Source organism: Gastrolobium bilobum, unplaced genomic scaffold, assembly GCF_033153095.1.
Source record: "Gastrolobium bilobum isolate Gb01-03AN ecotype WA unplaced genomic scaffold, APGP_CSIRO_Gbil_v1 utg6327, whole genome shotgun sequence".
NCBI lineage: Eukaryota > Viridiplantae > Streptophyta > Magnoliopsida > Fabales > Fabaceae > Gastrolobium > Gastrolobium bilobum.
Window position 1 is genome coordinate 94,801 of NW_026895832.1, and position 21,602 is coordinate 116,402.

At 32.3% G+C, this 21,602-nt stretch overlaps 3 protein-coding genes across 3 annotated transcripts; 2 read left to right on the plus strand and 1 right to left on the minus strand.

The window, feature by feature from the left end:
• Window positions 1–1,327: 1,327 nt before the first annotated feature.
• Window positions 1,328–5,733, minus strand: LOC133296257 (biotin carboxyl carrier protein of acetyl-CoA carboxylase, chloroplastic). The gene is made up of 7 exons (XM_061495204.1): window positions 5,559–5,733; window positions 5,226–5,282; window positions 4,986–5,140; window positions 4,555–4,870; window positions 4,394–4,465; window positions 1,755–1,820; window positions 1,328–1,659 (listed from the first exon to the last, which is right to left on the minus strand). Exons 1-7 carry the CDS (start codon window positions 5,706–5,708, stop codon window positions 1,636–1,638), a joined length of 840 nt encoding a protein of 279 aa, XP_061351188.1. The 5' UTR covers window positions 5,709–5,733; the 3' UTR covers window positions 1,328–1,635.
• Window positions 5,734–7,845: 2,112 nt separating this feature from the next.
• LOC133296262 (membrane-associated protein VIPP1, chloroplastic) lies at window positions 7,846–14,527 on the plus strand. The gene is made up of 11 exons (XM_061495208.1): window positions 7,846–8,047; window positions 8,304–8,425; window positions 8,561–8,671; window positions 8,823–8,887; window positions 9,016–9,097; window positions 10,662–10,736; window positions 12,465–12,535; window positions 12,628–12,710; window positions 12,906–12,970; window positions 13,729–13,803; window positions 14,138–14,527. The coding sequence occupies exons 1-11, from the start codon at window positions 7,945–7,947 to the stop codon at window positions 14,249–14,251; spliced, it is 966 nt and encodes a 321-aa protein (XP_061351192.1). The 5' UTR covers window positions 7,846–7,944; the 3' UTR covers window positions 14,252–14,527.
• Window positions 14,528–18,066: 3,539 nt separating this feature from the next.
• On the plus strand, window positions 18,067–18,954 carry LOC133296268 (protein TIC 20-II, chloroplastic). The gene has a single exon (XM_061495215.1). It carries the CDS (start codon window positions 18,082–18,084, stop codon window positions 18,793–18,795), a length of 714 nt encoding a protein of 237 aa, XP_061351199.1. The 5' UTR covers window positions 18,067–18,081; the 3' UTR covers window positions 18,796–18,954.
• The last annotated feature ends 2,648 nt before the right edge of the window (window positions 18,955–21,602 follow it).

A 21,602-nucleotide genomic window follows, 5' to 3' on the forward strand; every position in this document is an offset into this window, starting at 1 on the left:
AAAAAGTTTGACACTAAATTCTAGTTATTGATTTTTGTCAATCGACAGTTATAATTTATTGAATCATACTTACTAATTAATTAATAATTTTAATAAATTATAATTATCGATTGACGAAAATCAACAATTAAAATTTAGTATCAAATTTTTTAGTTTGACATTGGTATCAATTAAAAAGTTAAAAAAAAATTAATTCGATTGTATATTTGTATTTAATAAAAAATATTTTATGCATTTGTTTGAACTAATATTAATTTTGATGAAAGTAAATTTTCATAATTTAACGAATTTATATATCAAAACAATTTTAACAACAAATAAAAGTATAATGCAATCAACTACCAAAAAAATATACATATAATTCAATCCGAATTAACTTATATTAAATTTAGATTAGATCAAAATCATTTCGAATCCAATCAATTAATTTGACTTTTTTCCGTTATAATACTCTACAAAAATTATTCATATTTATCAAATCTGTTTCTTCTTGACAGAATGTTATTAGATCAACAAACATCAGATGATTATGGTTTTTTAGAAGAGCAATCATATAAAAAATTTCTCTTACTAATGATTCATGGTCTCGCCTTAATTTTTATTTTTATTTTCTCTCCACTATTTTGTAAGCTCCACTTGTGACATGAATCAAAAAAATGTTTTCCCATGAGATTGTTGGGTTTACTCCGCTGCCAATATCCCATTCAAACCTGAGATAAAAATGTGCCGATGGGTATTAATTTTTTTTACGGGAGAAAATGTATCATTTTAAAGAACACAAATTGTATTATTTTAAATAAGAGAAAGATAAATCATGGAAAAAAGTGTGAAATTTTTTTTTTTAAAGATGTGAATCCCAACTTTTTACAAAAATGAAAGAATGTCAAGTGTGTCATTTAAAATGACACATTTTTTTTTTTTCTACGGGTGTTATTTTCATATGCCTCATCAAGGGGCAAATGAAATTTGTTAACCAGTAATCTTTTTTATTTTATTTTTTCTAGAAATGTTTTCTGTAAGTTATTATTTTAAACTCTTGAGAAAAGCACCTAAGCAGCTTTTTTGGAATTTTCTTATAAATTGTTTAGGTTACTGTTTTCCCCCAATAGTAACTTCTGTACATCACATCTCCATTTCTTCCTTATTGAGAATAACGAATCTTTATGTATCCAAAAAAAAAAAGAATAACGAATCTTTCTACCACTCTTATAATCTGCATAAAAACTTGGAAAGAAATGATATCACCAGCTAAAAATACAGAACATAACTATAGGATCAAATGCTCCCCCACCCTTTTCAAAAATAAAAAGGAAAAACAAAAGGCTTGAAATGCATATCAGACACATGAATTTTTGCTTGAAAGTTGAAACAAAAAAAATATTCACTAGAACATAGTCCAAGCATGTAGAACTGGATGATAAGAAAAAAAAAAAAAAAAAGGAATAAATCCATTATAAAGGAGTAATTCTTCTCAACTGTACCATCCCAAATCAGAACAAAATCTTCCTAGCTTTCTCTACCTTTGGGGGAGGGGGTGTTTTGGGGGAGATGATGCGCCTCACACTTTTCAACTACCAATACCAGTAGATACCTCTATATGTTGTTTCATCCATCTACTTGAATACTCCGTGAGCTCTAAGGTTCAATCACAAATAGGGGCTGCAAAGCAAGGGAACAAAAGAGATCAAACCTATAATGATGAACAAGTTAATTTTACTTGAGTTATTAATCAGGAGGGCCTAGAATATACTCACAGTGTCAACGCTTACAGACTTGCCATCTTCCGCAAGGATTTCAACTATAGTTCCTGACTGATCAGCCTGTATATATAGTACATAAGGAAAATATACAAATTTTTATAGTTCGAGATGGAAGGGAAAATCCACAGGATCCTCAAGACAAAATAAAAATTGCTACAATTCTTACTTCTCTTAATGATTTTTTTGATTTGCATCTCATGTCTATTAATCAAGTTAGAAATCAAACTTAATCCTATTGTATACAATTTTTTTCGGCGAAAGGTTTATTGTATGGAAAAGTCAACTATAATGCGTCCTTAAATAATTCAGTAAGTTTTTGCACTTCATTGTTGTATCTCCATAAAAACCAGTAAAGTGTAGCTGTTTTGAACTAAAAAATAAATGTAATGTGTCCAATTGATTTCAGTTCTACTTTAAGTACAATATGACATGAACTTGTTGAACACAAGTTATTTCCTCCTTAAGTATGAATTAATAATATAACAATTAGCAGGATTCTTTGTTTTTTTTATTTTGCTTGAGTAAACTTCATTGTAATAGATTCTATATATGCATGTGAAGAACAAGTAACTTTACAAAAACTAAACTCATGTTAACAAACTTGTGAAATTGCATAAAACTTTAAAAAGACTACGATGGTACATAGCTAATTTAATACCAACAAACCTGAACTCATTATGAGATATCAAGGACTATTGCAGGAAGGGAACTACTAAAGAGAGGAGGAACAAATACTACCAAAAACGAAAACAAAGAGAATAAAGATGCCGCAAAGCAATAGATCAACCCATATACTCCCTCTTTCCTCCTTTATGTGTCTCATTCAACTTTTTCCAATATTGAGGAATATTTTACTTTGACATCACATTTTTCAGTAGGTTCATCTTTCATGTTACAAGGCGTCACTTAAATCATGGGTTTACTGTCAAAAAAGAGGAATGAGGGAAATATAGTATATTGAAAACCCTAAATTTTAACTTTCAAAGTGCAACATATAATCCTAAAAATATTAGCAAAACAAAGGTAATATAATATAGATGGTGAAATTATCAAAAAACAACTTGCAGCTTGCTTTTAAGGGCACTTACCAACCAGAAATGCTACTTCAAAGCATTTCTCAATAATAAGTGACCACTGACATTGCTAAACTCATAGTTTCTCTTTCCAAAAAAAAAAACTTGGGGTAGCTAAAATGAACTTAAGTTTCCAAGCTACATTGTCAGAACATCAGAAAGCTCGTGATTTATTTGGATGTGCAGGCCAAGAAATTCAGAATACTTCACCAGGTAGACTAACAACAACAACCAAGCTTTATACCAACTAGATGGGATTGGCTCAGGGATCAATCAATGCCATTGGGGTGTGTCATAAACCAAGTTTTCAGCAAAACCATTTAGATCAAGGTATATCAGGGTGACCAACATATGATAATAATCATAAATAATGTTTCATTAGTCAATTTTGTGTATAATGCACTAATGTCTAATGGTATCATGGACGTAATAAAATTTTATCCTCTGATATGTGTGTGATGCGTGTTGCACTAATTAAGGAACAGCTACATATTTATTTATGGGTTTTACATTTCTTACGTCACAGGAGATTTTCGAATTTTGCAGCAGATAGATACACAGTGGGCCCCACACTTTTACAAAAACAAAAAAGAAATAGAAAATTGAAACACTCGTCTCGATGTCTCAGCGGTAGGAGAGCATGTTTTTCCTGTGAAATGAGAATTGTAAACCCCTTTATTTATACATTGCCCTTTAGACTTTTTATAGTTTTTGGTGAAACTTGAGTTTTCTCACAAAGCTTGCAATAATTCTTGTTGATCATACTCACAGGCTTTTAAAGGAGTAAGCAGAGCAAAATTGTTATGGCAGCGTGCTTCATATGCTGTTCTGTTGTGTCTTTGGTTGAATTTGGGAAAAATTCCTTACCCCTAGATTGTTTTGTGATAGGCTTGTTTTCATGGCTTCACCCTGGGGCTTATCACATGGTCTGTTTCTGATTTTCCTTTGTCAAACAAACAACTGGACTGGAAAGCACTTTTCTATTAACGTTTTCTCTGCCTTGCTTTAGTTTCTGCTGTTGTTCTATCTAAGGAGGAATACAGTATTCTCCTTCTTTGTACCTCTTCTTTCCTTCCAATGATATTCTTCCATCCAAACGTCTCCCGCTGGGTTGACTATCCCTAATTTCCCACCCTACATGTTCCTAGTAGTCATTATGCAATTCATGCTACATGATCTACCCAGTAGACTAACACAATAAGACTTGAAATTTTTTATTTTCTGACAGGCCTGAAGAGGGAGACGGGGAAGGAAAAATTGGCAATCAGGATCCAATCATTCTACTCCACATTTGAACATCTTTGATTTTCCATTTCCATTGGCTCAATTTACTTAATAAGGAGGTGACTCAAAATGCAAGGAGGTGACTCAAAATGCATTGCATATGTGCTAATAACCTCAATATTTTTACATTCAGTTGCATCATCCATTGCCAACCAGTAATTTTGATAATGCAAAGAGAAATGACGCGAGGCAGCATATGCATAACAAATAAGTGCATCTTATAAAGGCATCATACGTAGAACCCACTATTTTAATCAACAGTTTCTGTGAACTTACTTCTATTTCATTCATCAATTTCATCGCCTCAATGATGCATAGGACTTGCCCCTTCTTTACTTTGTCTCCGACCTAAAGAAAGAGTCCCTTCACATAAGGCTGCAAAAAAGTATTATACAAAGAATAAATATACAAATTATAAAGAAGTTAAGAAGATGTACCTTCACAAATGCAGGTTCACCAGGTGCTGGACTTCGGTAGAATGTCCCTGCCATGGGGCATTTAAGAGGCTGATGCGATGATTTAGCTGACCTGGCAGCTGGGGGAGAAGTTGATGGTAGAGAGGTAGGAGGAGCCAGAGCAGATGTTGGAGTAGATGGCGGCGCAACAGGCTGCCCCGCCGGCAAAGGGGGTGAATATAACATGGCAGGTTGAGGAGCATATTGTAGTTGAGGCATAGCTTCTTTTTTCCTGATTGTTACTTCACAGTCAAGCTGCTTAAGCTTCAACTCTACAATGTCTCTTGAATCAACAAGCCTGCAGGAGGAGGAAATTGAACATAAAGGTTTGCATTGCTGATTGCTCCACTCCAACCATGTTGGGAAAAAGCTTATATATAAGTTATTACCAATAGAAAGAAGCAAGTGCTTACTTGACAAGACTTGCAACTTGAGTAATAAAATCAGAGATTGATTCTTGAGTTGCCAAGATTGAAGAAGATGGTTCACTTGAAGGCTTGGTAGGTGGTTCCACGTCTGATTTGGCTTTGATAGGAGGCGCAGCATTGGAGGAACCATCAAGGGCAACCTTGTTTAACCCAAAATATGAGACCAAAAGGAGCATACATAAATACATACATAGTGTGAAAGGAAAAGGAAGAGTGTTTGTTTACCTCATTTAACTGAGCCTTAACCCTTGGGCATAACAACAGATGAGTAGGAGGGTATCCCTAAACATATATACATAAATAGGTAGATAAAGGAATTGTGCCATATATGAATGAATATTTGGAGCATGGATAGTATATAGAAGAAAGATACATTGCATACATAAAAGTGTTTTAATTTCCAACATTTTGTGATATGGAAAAAAGTGGGTAGAGAGAGACAAGACAAGTGTAAAGGTAAGAAGAAAGAAAAGAAAAGACATTGAATTTGGTAGTGACCTAAATTAAGAATAAAATGGAAATCATATGAGAGAGAGAGAGAGAGAGAGAGAGAGATACCTTGGTGAAAAAGCGGAAGTTGGGTTTGGGAGAGAGGCGGAAAGAGAGGTTAGAGTTTGAGAAATGAAAGAGGCGCAAATTAGTGGCGGATTTGGTGACAGCAGAAGCTGAAGCAGGTGAAGGTGATGTTGAAGCCAAAGACGATGCCATGTCTCAAACTGAAACAACACTTTTAACTTCTGAGAGAGAGAGAGAGAGAGAAACAAAGGTCGAATGTTTTGATAAAAACAATGGAAGTGACGAGTGAGACAGCAACAAGAACACTCGGCACATATCCAGTGGCTCTACTATAACTACTTTACCTCTCACGTGCCCTACCCCATTTTTTTATTTATTATTTTTTAGTAGACTATTATTATTATTATTATTATTATTATTTGAAGGGTAAAATTTTTTCTGATATTTAATTTTTATTTCTCACGTATACATAAAAATTTGTGGAGCTCATATTTTATTTTTCGATCTCTCCTCTCATATTGGCCAATATAAACCCTATATATTTTTTGTCACGAGAAATCATTTGTTACCAAAAGATCATAATAAGCCTTGGAGTAATATGTTACAATATAGTTGTAAGTTTCGAGATTTAGGCTTTGTCTGGGAGTCTCACGTGGAAAATATAAAGTGTGGAAAATATAAAGTTTTGGTTCAGGGTTTATATAAACTTTGAACTTATAAGTTAGCTTTTAAGGTAAGGTTCTATCAAAGTTCGTATCATTTATGTTGCCATTGTGGTTACATTTTGAAGTCACAATTCCTCCTTTATTCTTTTTATTTTGTAAACAATTCCTCCTTTACTCTATTAATGTGATCATTAATCATTTTGGACTACTTGAGTCTCTAATAAGAATGTAAGCATTCAAAATATAATATTGTGAAGGCAAGAGAATTTCTTTGTAAGAGCTAGCCCATTATAATGTAGATATTCTCGACTCGAACATGAATATCTCACATAGAGGATATATTTATCCAAAATAAATATTAATAATATTTAAATTTTTTCTTTGACAAAATTGTTCACATAATTTTATATTGAAGTAAATATTATATGTGGATATTCCAGACTCGGTCACAATTGTCCCCCACAGAGGATATGTTTATCCAAAAAAAAATATAATAATATTTATAATTTTCCTTTGACAAAATTGTTCACATAATTTTATATTGAATTAAATATTATAAGTAAGATTTTAAATTGAATTAAATAATTATATAATTATACAATCCATCTATCATATTTTTATTTGATTAAATATAGAGTTTAATGTTTCTCATATTATACAAGATAAATTCATCTCTTATACACATATAAAATATGTGAGGTCCATGTGAACCCATATGAGAAGAAGAGAGAGAGAAAGAAAAAATATAGACCTCACACACTTTTTTGTATGTATAAGAAATAACTTTATTTTTTTTTAAACATAAGAAACATTAAACCCTTAAATATAATAGCTTAAGAATACATAAGAAATTATCAGAATTGTCAAAGTACAATTTTTATTACATGGTTAGTTATGCACATAGAATCATTTCAATTGGGTGTGTAAATAGGCTAGGTCGGCCTACGGCCTAACCTATATTAGGCTAGACTTGGCCTACAACAAATAGTAATATAGAACAGGTCTAGACTTTTAAAAAAAATTATTTAAAAAATAAGTCACGGGCTCTTTTATACATATCAGTCCTATAAATTTACGAGCCGACGTATATCATAATATTTATTTTAAATACAATTATTATTTTAATAATTTTGAATAATAAAATAATATTATTTTAATTATTTAATGTTTAATAAGATAACACGCTTAGGCCAAAATTTTTAATTTTTAAATATAAGTCAGGTCATCCTTGTAATTTGGGGTTTACACAGGCTAACGGGCGAATAAATCTTTGGTGCTACTGCTGCACCAAGATTCAGTGCATCTCACCAATGAGAGCATTACACATCATAGGAGAGAAAAAAAATTGTCAGAAAAAATAAAACTTTAGCTGACATGTAATATTTTTATTGGTGGGATGTACTAAATCTTTGATGCTACAATAGCACCAAAGATTTATTCCTAACGGGCTAGGTCAAACTCAATATTTTTTACAAAAACTTAATCTATTTTAAATCAAAACTAGTCTAACATATTTACATCTTTGTTTCAATTACTTGATACGTTTTCATTTTTTTATATAAAAAAAAAATTCTATTAATCCAATGATGATCCGTATTTAAAGCACTTGCAAAGAAACTATTTTGTTGTTTTTGAAATCTCGCATAAAACCACCCAAAGTTGGAGAAAAAGAAGTGACGACCCAAGTTGTTGTCGGTGCAAAACACAACAACGATTGAGTTGAGTTTGGGTTTAAAACAGAAGAGATTTAGACTCGTGAGAAAATGGCTATGGCTATGAAGGCTACGCCAGTCACAGATTTGGGCTTCGTTTCTCTAAGGTCTTCCAGACTTCCACCCTTCAAATCATCATTTCTCAGTTATAGGGGTAAGTTCATACCTTTGTTTTAACCTATGATCATTTGTTGTTGTTATTATTATTATACCCCAAATGGGAGGACATGTTTTTATGATCCTTTGTTACACAAGAAAACTGACCATGATTCTGAAAGTTGAAAAACTATAGTTGGCACATTTTAGAGCACTTTGATGATATAATTAAAATTTTATGGTTATTTTAGCATGAAAGAAATGTTCCTTCAACATAAACTTGAAGGAACATTAACCAGGGTTTATTGCTGCAGGAGCACTGGAAGTTCCTGGTATACGAGTATCCTACTCCAATAGGTTAAAATGTAATTGTCAAGGTGGCGGTGCCCTTGGTGCTCAGATGAATCTTTTTAGCAGATTTGCTAGAGTTATCAAGGTAAGATAAGGATATACATATAATTGAGATTTTTTTATTTTATTTTTTTTATAGTTAACTTATGGATTTGATTCTTTCCATCCACCACTTTCACTGTAATTTTTCTTGCATATCAATAACTTTGAATTAATGCAGTCATATGCTAATGCCATTATAAGCTCCTTTGAAGACCCTGAGAAGATCTTAGAACAAACTGTTGTAGATATGAATAATGATTTGATAAAGGTTCGCCAAGCTACAGCACAGGTATGTTTTGAGTTTGTCAACTTCTGTTTTCTTCACAATTATATTTTTCAGTTGTTCCCAATTCTCATTTGTCAATCATTATATTCCAGCCTGGTTTTTACTGAGCTGAATTGACGTTTTCAATGAACTTCTGTGTTTCAATTTTATCCAGGTTCTAGCATCTCAAAAGCAATTAGAAAGCAAGTACACTTCCGTACAAAAAGCTTCTGATGATTGGTATTCTTTTTCAATTTTTTTTTTTTTTTTGTGTGTGTGTGTGTGTATGTTTTCAGAAACATCTACTTTTTTGCATCTGCATCATTCATTGTCTGGTAGTTATTCTCCTTCCCTTACCTTGATAATAGGTATCGAAGGGCACAACTTGCTCTTCAAAAGGGGGATGAGGATCTTGCCCGTGAAGCACTTAAGCGAAGAAAAACTTATGCCGTACGCCACTTTCCTATCTAAAGCTTTGTGGAGGACTTTAAGTTTTATGCATTATAAATGAGAATGTTGTGTATTATGTATAGATCTTGACATGAGATAAACCATTTGTACAGTACACAGTACACATATTCTTTATCGTCAAAGGATAGAAAGAAAAGAACATTTATGTGGAAACTGGAAGCTTAATTTGCGCCCTTGCTGTTGGTTTTAATTGGTTTCATTGCTCGTTAAACTTGGTACCATTAGTTCCCCCAACTTTTCTTTTTCTTTCTTTCCTTAATGTTTCCAATACTAGCTTTCTTCCTTATGGTTTTGAAATTTTAAATACCAATAGGGAAATGCATACAGAATCAGATGTCTTATAATTTTTTACTATATTATTAAGGCACCTCTAAACTAGTAGTGATTAGTGTCATTCAATTTGCAAAGATCTTACTGGTTTATGCACTAGTTCATGTTCTTTTCTCAGAAACACTATATTGATGCAGCTTTTCTGCATCTAACTCTTCTTTGGGGGGATGGTGATGGTACCAGAAATTCACTGCTAATGGATTAATGGAGACAATACTCCTTACACAGAAGAACAAGAAAGTAACCAAGCAACCTGGACTTAGAAATTACAACGCTAATTGAAAAGCACTACTAGTAATTGATAGAAAAGAACTAATACATGACCACCCCCAAATACCCAGCTACTGAATCCCACTCATCAGTAACGACCCACCAATTTACTGATTTCATGCCTGCCCCACTCCCATCCTCTCCTCCCCTTTATCCTCCTTTTCACTAACTGACTCCACATTCCACCTTGCACCCAATTCTCCTTCTCCATTCAACATTAGCCACGTGGCATTGACACTAACTAACTTCTCACTTTTCATCTTTTCAGTCCTCAAGTACCTCAGATATTTACATTCACCCCCAGATTGTTTCCTCCCTTTGTGTTTATATACCTCTTTATATGGCTCCAAGGGCTCATCAGATGGGAAGTGTCTGTTGAACTAGAATTGGTAAGGATGAAGGAGTGATGCATTCTGTGATCCTCTTTGCTTGGGTTTAATATTTTTGTGAATTCAAGATTCTTGTATTTAGTATGATAGTTGTTAGTTGACATAGATAGCTTGGAATTAGTTACTACTGCTCATGGTTGTTCATGAGAATTCTAAATGCCCAACGCCAATTCTAAAAGACCTTTTCTATTTATATATTGGACAACCTGAAATAGCTACTAGTGTTATTTCTCATAATCATCCTTCTTCTTGGTTTTAGAATTTCACTCTTTTAAAACAGCTCTTATTTAATGGTAACATCCCTACATGCATAGACATGAAACCAGTGACAAAGACATAATTACAAAATCCCTATAAATAGAGAGAGATTTTTCTCTTTAGAAATAAGGAAATATTCTAAATATTAAGTAGAGATGTAGCATGCTAGTTTCCTTTGAATTTGCAGCATGGCGTGCGTGTTGTTTAATTATTGCATGTCATTATAAGTTGAAAACAAGTTATTTTGGTAGATTGAAGTTGATTTCTGCCATCTGCATCATATGTGGTATGTACAGGATAATGCAACTGCTTTGAAGACACAGCTTGAACAGCAAAAGAGTGTTATTGATAGTCTTGTGTCCAATACACAGGTTAGTTGCCATCTGTTATGATAGTTTTACAATGGTGGCCTGTCCATAACTTTCCATGGACATTAATACCTGAACTAGTATCTTAACACTCACTACATCAGGTGTTAACCCACTTTTTATCTTTTATTACTCTAATTTGTTTTCAAAAGTTGATGAATAAAACGGAGGAAAATGTAGGGACAGGAGGTAGTTACAGAGTTTGTAGGGGAGAGAACAATAAAACATGAGTAAAAAACTGGGGAAGTGGAAGTGGAGAGAATCAAGAGAGAGGGGGAGAGAGAGATATGAGAATAGAGATCAGTAGTAGTAAGTTTATATTGTCATTTGATGAACTTTAATCAATTTACCATTAGGAAAAGTGTTTGTCATTTTAAATGACAGAAAGTTATGTCATTTTAAGAGAGATACAGACACAGAAAATTTGAATTTTAAATTAAAAAAAACCACCCACTTTCTCTCTCCCATGATTTCCGTTTTTCTATGTCTATCTTTCTCTTAAAATAACATAACTTATGTCATTTAAAATGACAAACACCAAACCCTTTACCATTATATTATTTATTGTTACATGTTAAATTAAATTTTAATTTTTGAACTGTGGAAGATATGTGCTAACTACAGTAGTAGATTTTATTTTTATGATTCAGTTCTATGTAGTAGTATAGCCATGTGTATTGATATTTTGGTTCATCAGTTCATGAAATTTTCTCACTGGAAGTTTAAGCTAATATATTGATGCTATATATGCCCCTGATATGTACAGCTGCAAGTGAATTGGGTAATGTGCTGACTCTTGCTGTACAGGAAATTGCATGGTTGACCTTGAGAAAAAAAGATAATCATTGCATTAAAAGTGTGAAAATGTTGCTTATAACTATACTAAATTTGCTTCTTCTTCTTTTGGTGGGGGTACTAAATTTACTTATATTGGAAGTCACATGCTTTTTTGCTCGTAAAATGTGAGCTTCAATTCACCTTTGCATGTTTCATAACTAAAACATTCATGCTTAGTTATCCTGAATACTGTCATAATATTGTGAAACTGGACATCATGCAATAGCCATACTTCCATATTCCCATATATTTTCCTTCCCATTCGGTTCCATTAGCTTCTCTTTTAATACAAAAGGGTTGTGCAGTACTCTTCATATTCCTTGACTTTGCATAATTTTTTTTTTTATTTAACGGAATTATCAGAGCCAACTTTTTTGCTCTATCCTTATGATATTGTATAAGTTCTTGCTTGAAGCTCCACTTCGGGGAAGAACAAGTATATGATAGAGATGTTCTGATGATAACTTATGAAAATTAAATTAATAAGGTGAATGCGCATAAAGTGAAGTAACTAAAACACTATACACCAGAAAAAAGTAAAAATAAATAAACTACTACAATATAGGCATATATGTAAATTGTTATATTGAATTATTATGAAAAATTTTGTATCTTATACAACCTGAGGGTGAAAATTCATAGCAAGATTAATAGAAAGCAAATTTGATATACATCATGAATGGATATCCTCTGGGACGAGCATCCGAACCTCGAAATAGCGGATATAAACTAGCAAGCAAGATTCGATAATAAATCTATATATTCTTCAAAGTACCATTTTCTTTTACCATCAGTTGTATTGTTCATTAGAGCTATTTGGCGAGCATATCTGAGCAATTTATGTAACTCTGTTATGCATTCTTTTTCATTTTTGTTCTTTTTTTTTGTCAACAGCTTTTGGAGAACAAGATACAGGAAGCAAAGTCGAAGAAAGATACCCTCAAAGCAAGAGCTCAGTCTGCAAAGTTAGTCTTTGGCTCTATCTTTGATTCTTTGAAAGTCAAGGGTTTGTGTCTTACCTTTGTTCTAAATAGCCGATTCTTTTTCCTCTTTTTAGGACTGCAACCATAGTAAGTGAGATGGTGAGCAATATCAGCACAAGCAGTGCCCTTGCAGCTTTTGATAAGATGGAGGAAAAGGGTTAGTTTTTTAATATATATATATATATATATATATATATATATATATATATATATTTAATAATTTACACCTTTTTGAATGCTTCATGTGGAAGAAATGGCTTTCATTCATGTATCAATAGTTGTTAGTGCATATATAGTTCTTTTATAATTTATTTGAAGCCTTAGAAATTTATTTGTCTCTTTATTTTTACAGTACTAACCATGGAGGCTCAGGCAGACGCATTGAATCAGTTGACTACTGACAATCTTGAGGGAAAGGTAGTACAACTTATATATAGCTAAGCAGTATGTCTCTTTTAAGATCATTTTCTTCTTCGAAACAAAACGAAGGGATTGTTTTAGTTTTAAGTTTTTGTTGGTACATGTATGTAACATATCAAATAAAAAAGTTATTTGTGGGTGTTATAAGTGAATCTAAAATTCATGGAACTCTTCCTCTTGATTTTGTATGTCTTGGCATAATAATAATGGCTTGTCAGTTTTCATTGACCTCTTGTAGTGATTTCCATTTTGCTGTAGCAGCTGTATTTCACTGTTTTGTGCCACATCTTCTAAGTAAAATATTTGTGTGGTTGAATTTTTTCCTCCCTCACACAAAACAAAAGGAATTTCTTACCATAGTAGTTAATTGCACCGCAATAGCGCCGCGAGCCGCGCCGTACTGGCGTTGCGGTGCCTCGCCGCAAGAAACTGCGCCGCACCGGAACGCAATAGCGGCTATTGCGATCGCATTTGCGGCCAAATGGCTGTCATAAGACAAAATGTCAATTTTGTCCAAAATTTAAATGTGTAACAGAAAATTTTTAAGAGTTTTTTAGTCTATCTGCGTCTCTCTCTATCACTTATGCTATCTCTGCCTTTAAAAAATGTTTCTTTTTGTCATTATTTCTGTCATATATCTATTCCGCTATTTCCGCATCTACAACTTGCTATAGCGCTATAGCGTTTTTTGGGGTTAGCCGCAACATGCCGCAATCCGCATTTGATAACTTTGTTTCTTACTCTATTATTTACAGTTTGCACTGCTAGAGAACTCTTCTATCGATGATGATCTTGCAGAGTTAAAGAAAGAATTATCTGGAAGCTCCAAGGTATTCCTTCTATCTATGACTGTATCGCTTCATCAAAACAAAACTTATCATGGGAACTTTGTATATAACAATTTTTGGATTAATGTGAAATTTCATGGGTATGGTGTATATCATTAGAACTTTCAATCCAGTGGTAAATTTTGTGAGAAAGAAATGCAATAAAAAAATAATTCATGGTGTGACTGTGTAAGATTGATTTTTAATTTGAACTTATTTCAGTTAATAGGTTTAAAAGACTATAGTAAACACAGTCCACAAGCATTGTTGGCTGATTAAAACCTATGGAAATTAAATATTGTATGTGTTTTTTTTCTTCTCATTTTTCTATTGACAGCGAGGAGAACTTCCACCTGGAAGAACTGTTCCCACAAACAAAGAATTTCCGTTCCCTGACTTGGAGGTTGAGAAGGAGCTTAATGAATTGAGAAGAAAAGCAAATGGTTTTTAGGTTTGCCCTTTTTATACACTTAGTCTCTGTTGATCCACCCACCTTATAGATGAAATTTTTCTTTGGCCACTTTACGTATTGCTTTGGTTACGAACAGGTTGAAATTTTTATACACTTCTAGTCTCCTTTGGTTACCTAATTTGAAATTGGAAAGATTTGTAAATATTTTTGCAGTATAGAAATCATGTACATGTATTGCTTTGGTTACGAACAGGATGAAATTTTTGCGTTGACGGATAAGTGTTTGTGTTCAGTGTGGATTTAGATTAAGTTGTAATAGGGCTTAAAAGCGTTATTTAGGTGGTTTATAAGCCTCTCCAAGTTTTAGTTACTAATCAAAAAGTGTGTCAGTTGGGAAGTTATTCTTATTATCATTTTAGGCTTATAACTCTTATTATCTGTTTGGTAATCATTGGATCGATTTGAAATTAATGGTAGTTAGTTTTTCTTTTCTTTTATCGCAGTTGAGTTCAAGTCAATCCAACAGTAATCAAATAAGTAGTAAGAATTGTAAACCTAAAATGATAGTAAGTATAACTCCCAATAAGTTTCATGCAAACTATCATTAGGGAAGAGTCAGTGACTTGATGCGCATGCAAAATTTGTCTCCACTGATTTTTGGCTCAAACTGGCGTTAAATGTCAAAAGAACACAAGGATATTGATTGTTCAGCTATTTTCGTTTAGAATTTGGCAAAAGCCTTTTACGTTTGTAAATTAAAGGTAGTAAGTGCTTCACAGCCTTTTTATGCTTCTTTTCTCAAATTTAGTCAAGCTCGCAAGAGGAATTTTTTATATTATATATATATTATTATTTGAGTTTTCATATTTATTTTTTAATTTCACCCTTATTTTAAATTTGAATTTATCAATTTTACTCTTTACTGTAATAAATTATCTTAATAACAAATAATTTTATTTTTTTCTCATTCAGAATCTTTAAAATAGTTGTATATAAGTTATTTAACAGTTTTTGGCTTTATTTTTTAAATTATTATTTTTACTTTAACTTAAAATAACTTTTAGCTGATATCCAATTCTTAATATCTTCGTTGTTGTCAAAATGTGTTGTATTAATCTATGAGGTGGGAGAAATGGAAATAAAGACGGCATGAATTAGTTAATCTCAAAGAAGTAATTATTGTAACAATAAAGAAAGGAGAAAATCAACGTTTATTTTGATAAAAAGGTTCTACTTTGAACACGCAAAATTAAATTTATACAACCTATTAGATACCAAAGGATACCCCACCATCATGAGAACTGATTCTTGAAATTAGAGATTTTGCTTACGATAACTACTTAGGTTTGAACTTAGGAGCCTACGTAGTAACGTAGCTCTATAATATATAATGTCATTGTAAATTTTCATTAAAGTTTATAGTTTATCCTTAACTTGAAACGGGAGAACCTCCTTCTACCTTAAATCTATTTAAATGAATAAATGCATGTTTATAAAGCATTTATAACATAATTTTACATCCTTTAAAATTATACACATTTTTCTCATATATATATATATATATAAATATAAATATAAGTAGAAGCAGGATCTTCTTACACCGAATATTATATTATGTTACAGGAAATTAGATTCCTCGTGTGCCACTGAGACAAACAATTCACGGGTCTCATTAAAGAAGGACAGGAAAAAAAAACACCTCTTGTGCCACTGAGACAAACAATTCGTGGGTCCCATTAAAGAAGTACATGAAAAAAAAAAACAAGTGTAGACCTCACACTTCTTTGAGTCTGTAGAAAAAAAAATTTCGAATGGTAAAGCCCGCGCGCACACACACGCACACATAAATATATATATATATATATATATATATATATATATGAGAAAAATATTTCACACACACGCACACATAAATATATCTATATATGAGAAAAATATTTCTCAAGCAGCTAAGATTCCGTCTACCAAAAAATTACGTCATTTTATTTATTTATTTCCTTATACTAATTGATTCAACTTTGAATGATTATGATTATCTTTCTTCCTTTATCATCATTGATCTAATTTTGTATGGCTATGATTTAATAGCCGGAGATAAAGTTATGTGTGTGTGGGACGGGGGAGGTTATACTATTTTTTTTATGGGGAAGGATATTGTAACAACCAAGTTGTTTTACTACCATGTTACTACCAATCAATCTCACCGTTAGATCAATTATGTTGATCCAACGGTTATATTTATTTTCATCTTTGTATGGTTATGATTCCCCATATTTAAAGTGAAAGTATTAAATTTGAGAAATCATAACCATACAAAGATGGAAATAAATATAACCGTTAGATCAACATAGACGATCTAACGGTGAGATTGATTGGTAGTAACATGGTAGTAACACAACTTGGTTGTTACAATATCCTTTCCCTTTTTTTATTATTATTTTTAGGGTTCTCTTTTTCTATAGTCAACATAGATAACTTATCTACATTAAGCTCAAAACGACGTCGTTTTAAGGCTGAAATCAAAGTATTTTTTGTAATTATAATTTATTTCAGGGTTATAATAGTCTTTTTCATTATAATTTCTTAATTTTTCAACCAAAAACGACGTCGTTTTGAGAGTGAATGTAGATAACTTATCCACATTCAATGTAGAAACATTAAACCCTTATTTTTAATTATCAAATCTTAACCGTTGATTTCTGGCAATATAACAGTTATAATTTATTAAGAATTAATTAATAAGTGTGACCCAATAAATTATAACCGTTAAATTAGTGGAAATCAATAGTTAACATTTGATAGTACGAGATAGTAAAAAAAAATGGTAAGTATAACTTCTCCATATATATATATAAGGTAAAAGATTTCTCCAGTCTATAGAGATAAGTTATCTCCGGTGAATCCAAAATGACGTATTGTGGCAAAAATAAAGGTGTTTTCGTAATTTTAATATATTGCAAGGTTATATAGTCTTTATCATTATAATTTTTTAATCTTATAACCCAAAACGACGTCATTTTGGAGTCACTGGAGAAATACTTTTCCTTTATATATATATGGGGCAAGTTCTTTTTACACCGTGTAAGACTAGCAAGTCTTACACCATATATAGGGGAAAATATTTGTTATTTTAAATGACATAAAGTTATGTCATTTTAAGAGAGAGATAGACACAAGAAAATATTTTTTTATTTAAAATTTAAATTAAAAAAAACATCCACTTTTTCTCCCATGATTTTCATTCCTTGTGTCTATCTCTCCCTTAAAATAACATAACTTATGTCATTTAAAATGACAAATACCAAACCTATATATATATATATATATATATATATATATATATATGAAAGTTGTGTTATTTTATAGACACAGAGATGTGGTTCTCACTGAAAAAAATAAAAATAAAAAATAAAAAATATGTGTCTCACCTCTTTGTGTCATGAGATAACATAACTTGTGTCATTTAAAATGATACACATTTTTTCAATATAATTTATAGAAAAAAGACTTCTTACGTTGCATACCGGAGGGAGCCAACTCGCCTCAAAGAAGTAATTAGGGTTGGGTAACTCCAAAAAAAAAAAAAAAAAAAAATCTCTTCTTTTATAACTCTCAAGTTCGATATTTCTACTAACCACTTTTTTATTTTTTCTTCGATATAGGCCCCACTTTTTTCTCTCTCTTTATGACTTCTACTTCTCATACACAAAAATAAGAGAGAGAGAAAATGGATACAACATCAGATTCAGATAATTTTTTAAGTAAGATAGATTCTGATAATTTAAAAAAAACAAAAACAGTGTGTCCTGTATTTTTTTTTTTTGTCTCCCGCATAACGCCCATTTATATACATATACAAAGCAATTGATATGTACGAATGGGTAGAAGCCCTAAAATTAAAATTAGCAGCAGTGACCAAACCTGTGTTGAAGAACTCGAAGATGGCCTCTGTTACTCTTCTCCGTCCATGCTTCCTTCACACTCACACTCACACTCACACTCACATCCTCAAACCCCCTTCTACCCTAACACTTAGACCCTTCCCAATGTCTACATCCAAATCGAAGCTCAAAAGCGGCGTCGTTGTGGCTCGAATGTCAAATCCCCAAAACAATTCCTCGCCGCCAGCGACGGAGCGGTTAATCTCCGTCGTCGCTTACACACTCCCATTCTTCAACTCTGTCCAGTACGGTCGATTCATCCTCTCACAATACCCAAACCTAGCACTCCTCTTCGACCCTATAATTCCACTACTCTCGTTCTACAGGTCCATTCCTTACTCCTCCTTCGTAGCATTCTTCGCACTCTACTTGGGAATCGTCAGAAACCCTAGCTTCCCCAAGTATGTGAGGTTCAACGCAATGCAAGCCGTCACGCTCGACGTGCTCCTCGTGATTCCACTACTACTCCAACGGATCTTCTCTCCGGGTCGGACCGGGCTCGGGTTCCGGGTGACGATTTGGTCGCACAATGCTATATTCCTATTCAGCGTCATGTGCTTCCTCTACAGTGTGGGGTCTTGTGTTTTGGGTCGTACACCTTACTTGCCTTTTGTTGCCGATGCTGCTTCTAGGCAAATCTGAAGAAGATTCATTCGTCTTGTTATTTTGCATTTCAAGTTCTGCTTGTGTTATATTGTATCTCCCATTACAGTGAAACTAAAATTTCACCTTGAATACAATTTCTAGTCGCGAATTCCTGCTACAATGTATTGCTTACGAACAACTCAACAAGTAGCAAAACATGTTAGTATATTGAAAAAATAAGAGAATTCTTCTCTCTTTTTAGTACATTTAATTCTCTAGGAACAATAATTTTTCATTGCGATTAGCAAAAGTTTTATTTCTTTACAAATTAATACAAATTCATCGGATTATTTTCGGTGATTTTTGGAAAATGTTCACATAATTACGTTCTGATAATTGACATTATGTCAATTTTCCCTGTCCAAAGAAAAGATTCACCAAAAACTATTCCTCCTTCTAGAACTCCCATATAAGTCCTTCTCACCAAGAGAATATGACCTTCGAGTTTTTCAAACATTTAAAAAGATAAAAATAAAATAAATGCCACGAAAAAATTAACCATTCAAATACTTAATAATTAATTAAAGGGTTTAAGTTATTTTAGATGGCAAAAAAATTAATTTAATGCTTTTTAATTAAATAATTATGCATTTATTACAGTTTTGAGAATAATTACGGATCTACTGCACTGACGCTCCATTTTAGGCGTCACATGTGCAACCCTATAAATACCCCTATTTTTACCATTTCACTACTCACTCTTACCATTTCACCTCTTTCTAACCTCTCTCTAACCACGGATTGTGCTCCCGACCAAACACGGAAATTTTCGTAGCGAAGCTCTGCCAACTTAGGTAAGTTCGTAATACCTGTTATTTATACGTTTAAATTACAGCGCTACCTTGCGAACATGTTAGGATTTATCGTATATTAGAAACTTAAAACATAAGGATAGTCACTTAGAAATTTTGTACCATGCTATGAATGTTGTAATGATTTAGTAATTTTTTTGTTACGTAGTTATTAATATTAATATTTAATTATGCATTGGGGTTTAGCGTATTAATTAGTGATTTAGAAGATAGTGATAGTGACTTCGTAAATTTTGTATGATGTTATTATTATTAGTACATATTTACGAAATTATTAGTGACTTAGGGTTAAGTATTATGTCAGTATGCTTTAATTTGTGTCCGACGTTTTATTATTATTATTTGACCAATAAATTACTGTATTACGTATTAATATGATTTCATTAATTACGATTGTAGTAAAAACGTAGGGTTTATGCTTAATATTTTTGATAATAAATTAGGGTATTACTTAATTAATTTGTACATAAAATGTGTTGTTACATGTGATTAATTTCAATGATGTTTTATATTATATAGTTTAGGGTCATGGCTGATTCATCATCATCTTCGGGTTCTTTATCGGATCCAGAGCCTACCAATCCTAGCATGTACATACATGGGCCTTATAGATGGGACGTCCTTCGTAAGAGGACGCAAAGTGACCATATTTCACAAAAAGTGTGGAATATGGAACATGTGAGGAGACTGAATACCAGGCGTGGGAGACCACAAGGGGGGCCACCTACCGGCGCTATTCCAAATGTGGTCACAGACTACCTCACACAGGCTGGATTTATACACGTTGCCCGCATGCGACATATGCAGGTATGCAATTTCTGACGTTTTGTATTTATGTGATTATTCAATACCTTTCGTTAACACGTGATAATTGTATAATTTATTTCAGATTGATGCCCCATTAATTAGTGCTCTGGTCGAGAGGTGGAGACCAGAGACATATACATTTTATTTTATGTATTTTAATAAAGGGTTTGGTATTTGTCATTTAAAATGACATAAGTTATGTCATTTTAGGATAGAGATAGACACAGAAAAACGGAAATCATGGGAGAGAGAAAGTGAGTGGTTTTTTTAATTTAAAATTCAAATTTTATGTGTTTGTATCTCTCTTAAAATGACATAACTTTCTGTCATTTAAAATGAAAAACACTTTTCCCTTTAATAAATGTTAGATAAAATTATCTAAAATAACTTTAAAAACTTTAAACCCTTAACTAAAACTTAAAATTACAATTTCAAGTTCAATCTCTTTTAAACTTCCAGGTTATATAATATTCTAACACCATAAAAATAAAAAATCTTAAATATTTGATTCGTTTGTAAAATACAGTCAAGAGTTGGAATATAAATTGTCGGATATAATATTATATATATATATATATAGGGTAGGATCTTTTGACACCATTGTCAAATTTGAAATTTGACACCTCATCTGAGAGCCGTTAGATCAAAAAAGATCAACGACTCTGATTTGTAAGCATGTGACACCATTGATCTTTTTTTATTTAACGACTCTCAGACGAGGTGTCAAATTTAAAATTTGACACTAGTGTCAAAGGATCCTCTCTCTCTATATATATATAGAGAGAGAGAGAGAGCGAGAGAGAGAGGGATTTACTAATCTCCTTTAATAGAAGATAGCTTTTATCATGCATATAAACAAATTATGTAGGTCCCACCATTTTTTTAAAATAAAAAAAGAATGGCACAATTTTTATGCCTCACTAACATAAGATAAGTATCTTCTATAAAAGGAGACAATTTAAACCCATATATATATGACTTTAATGTTTCTAAAATGAATGTAGATAAGTTATCTGCGTTCGCTCTCAAAACGACGTCGTTTTGGATTGAAAAATTAAAAAATTATAATGAAAAAGACTATTATAACCCTGAAATAAATTATAATTACAAAAATACCTTGATTTCCGTCTCAAAACGACATCGTTTTGAGCTCAATATAAATAAATTATATACATTGACCGTAGA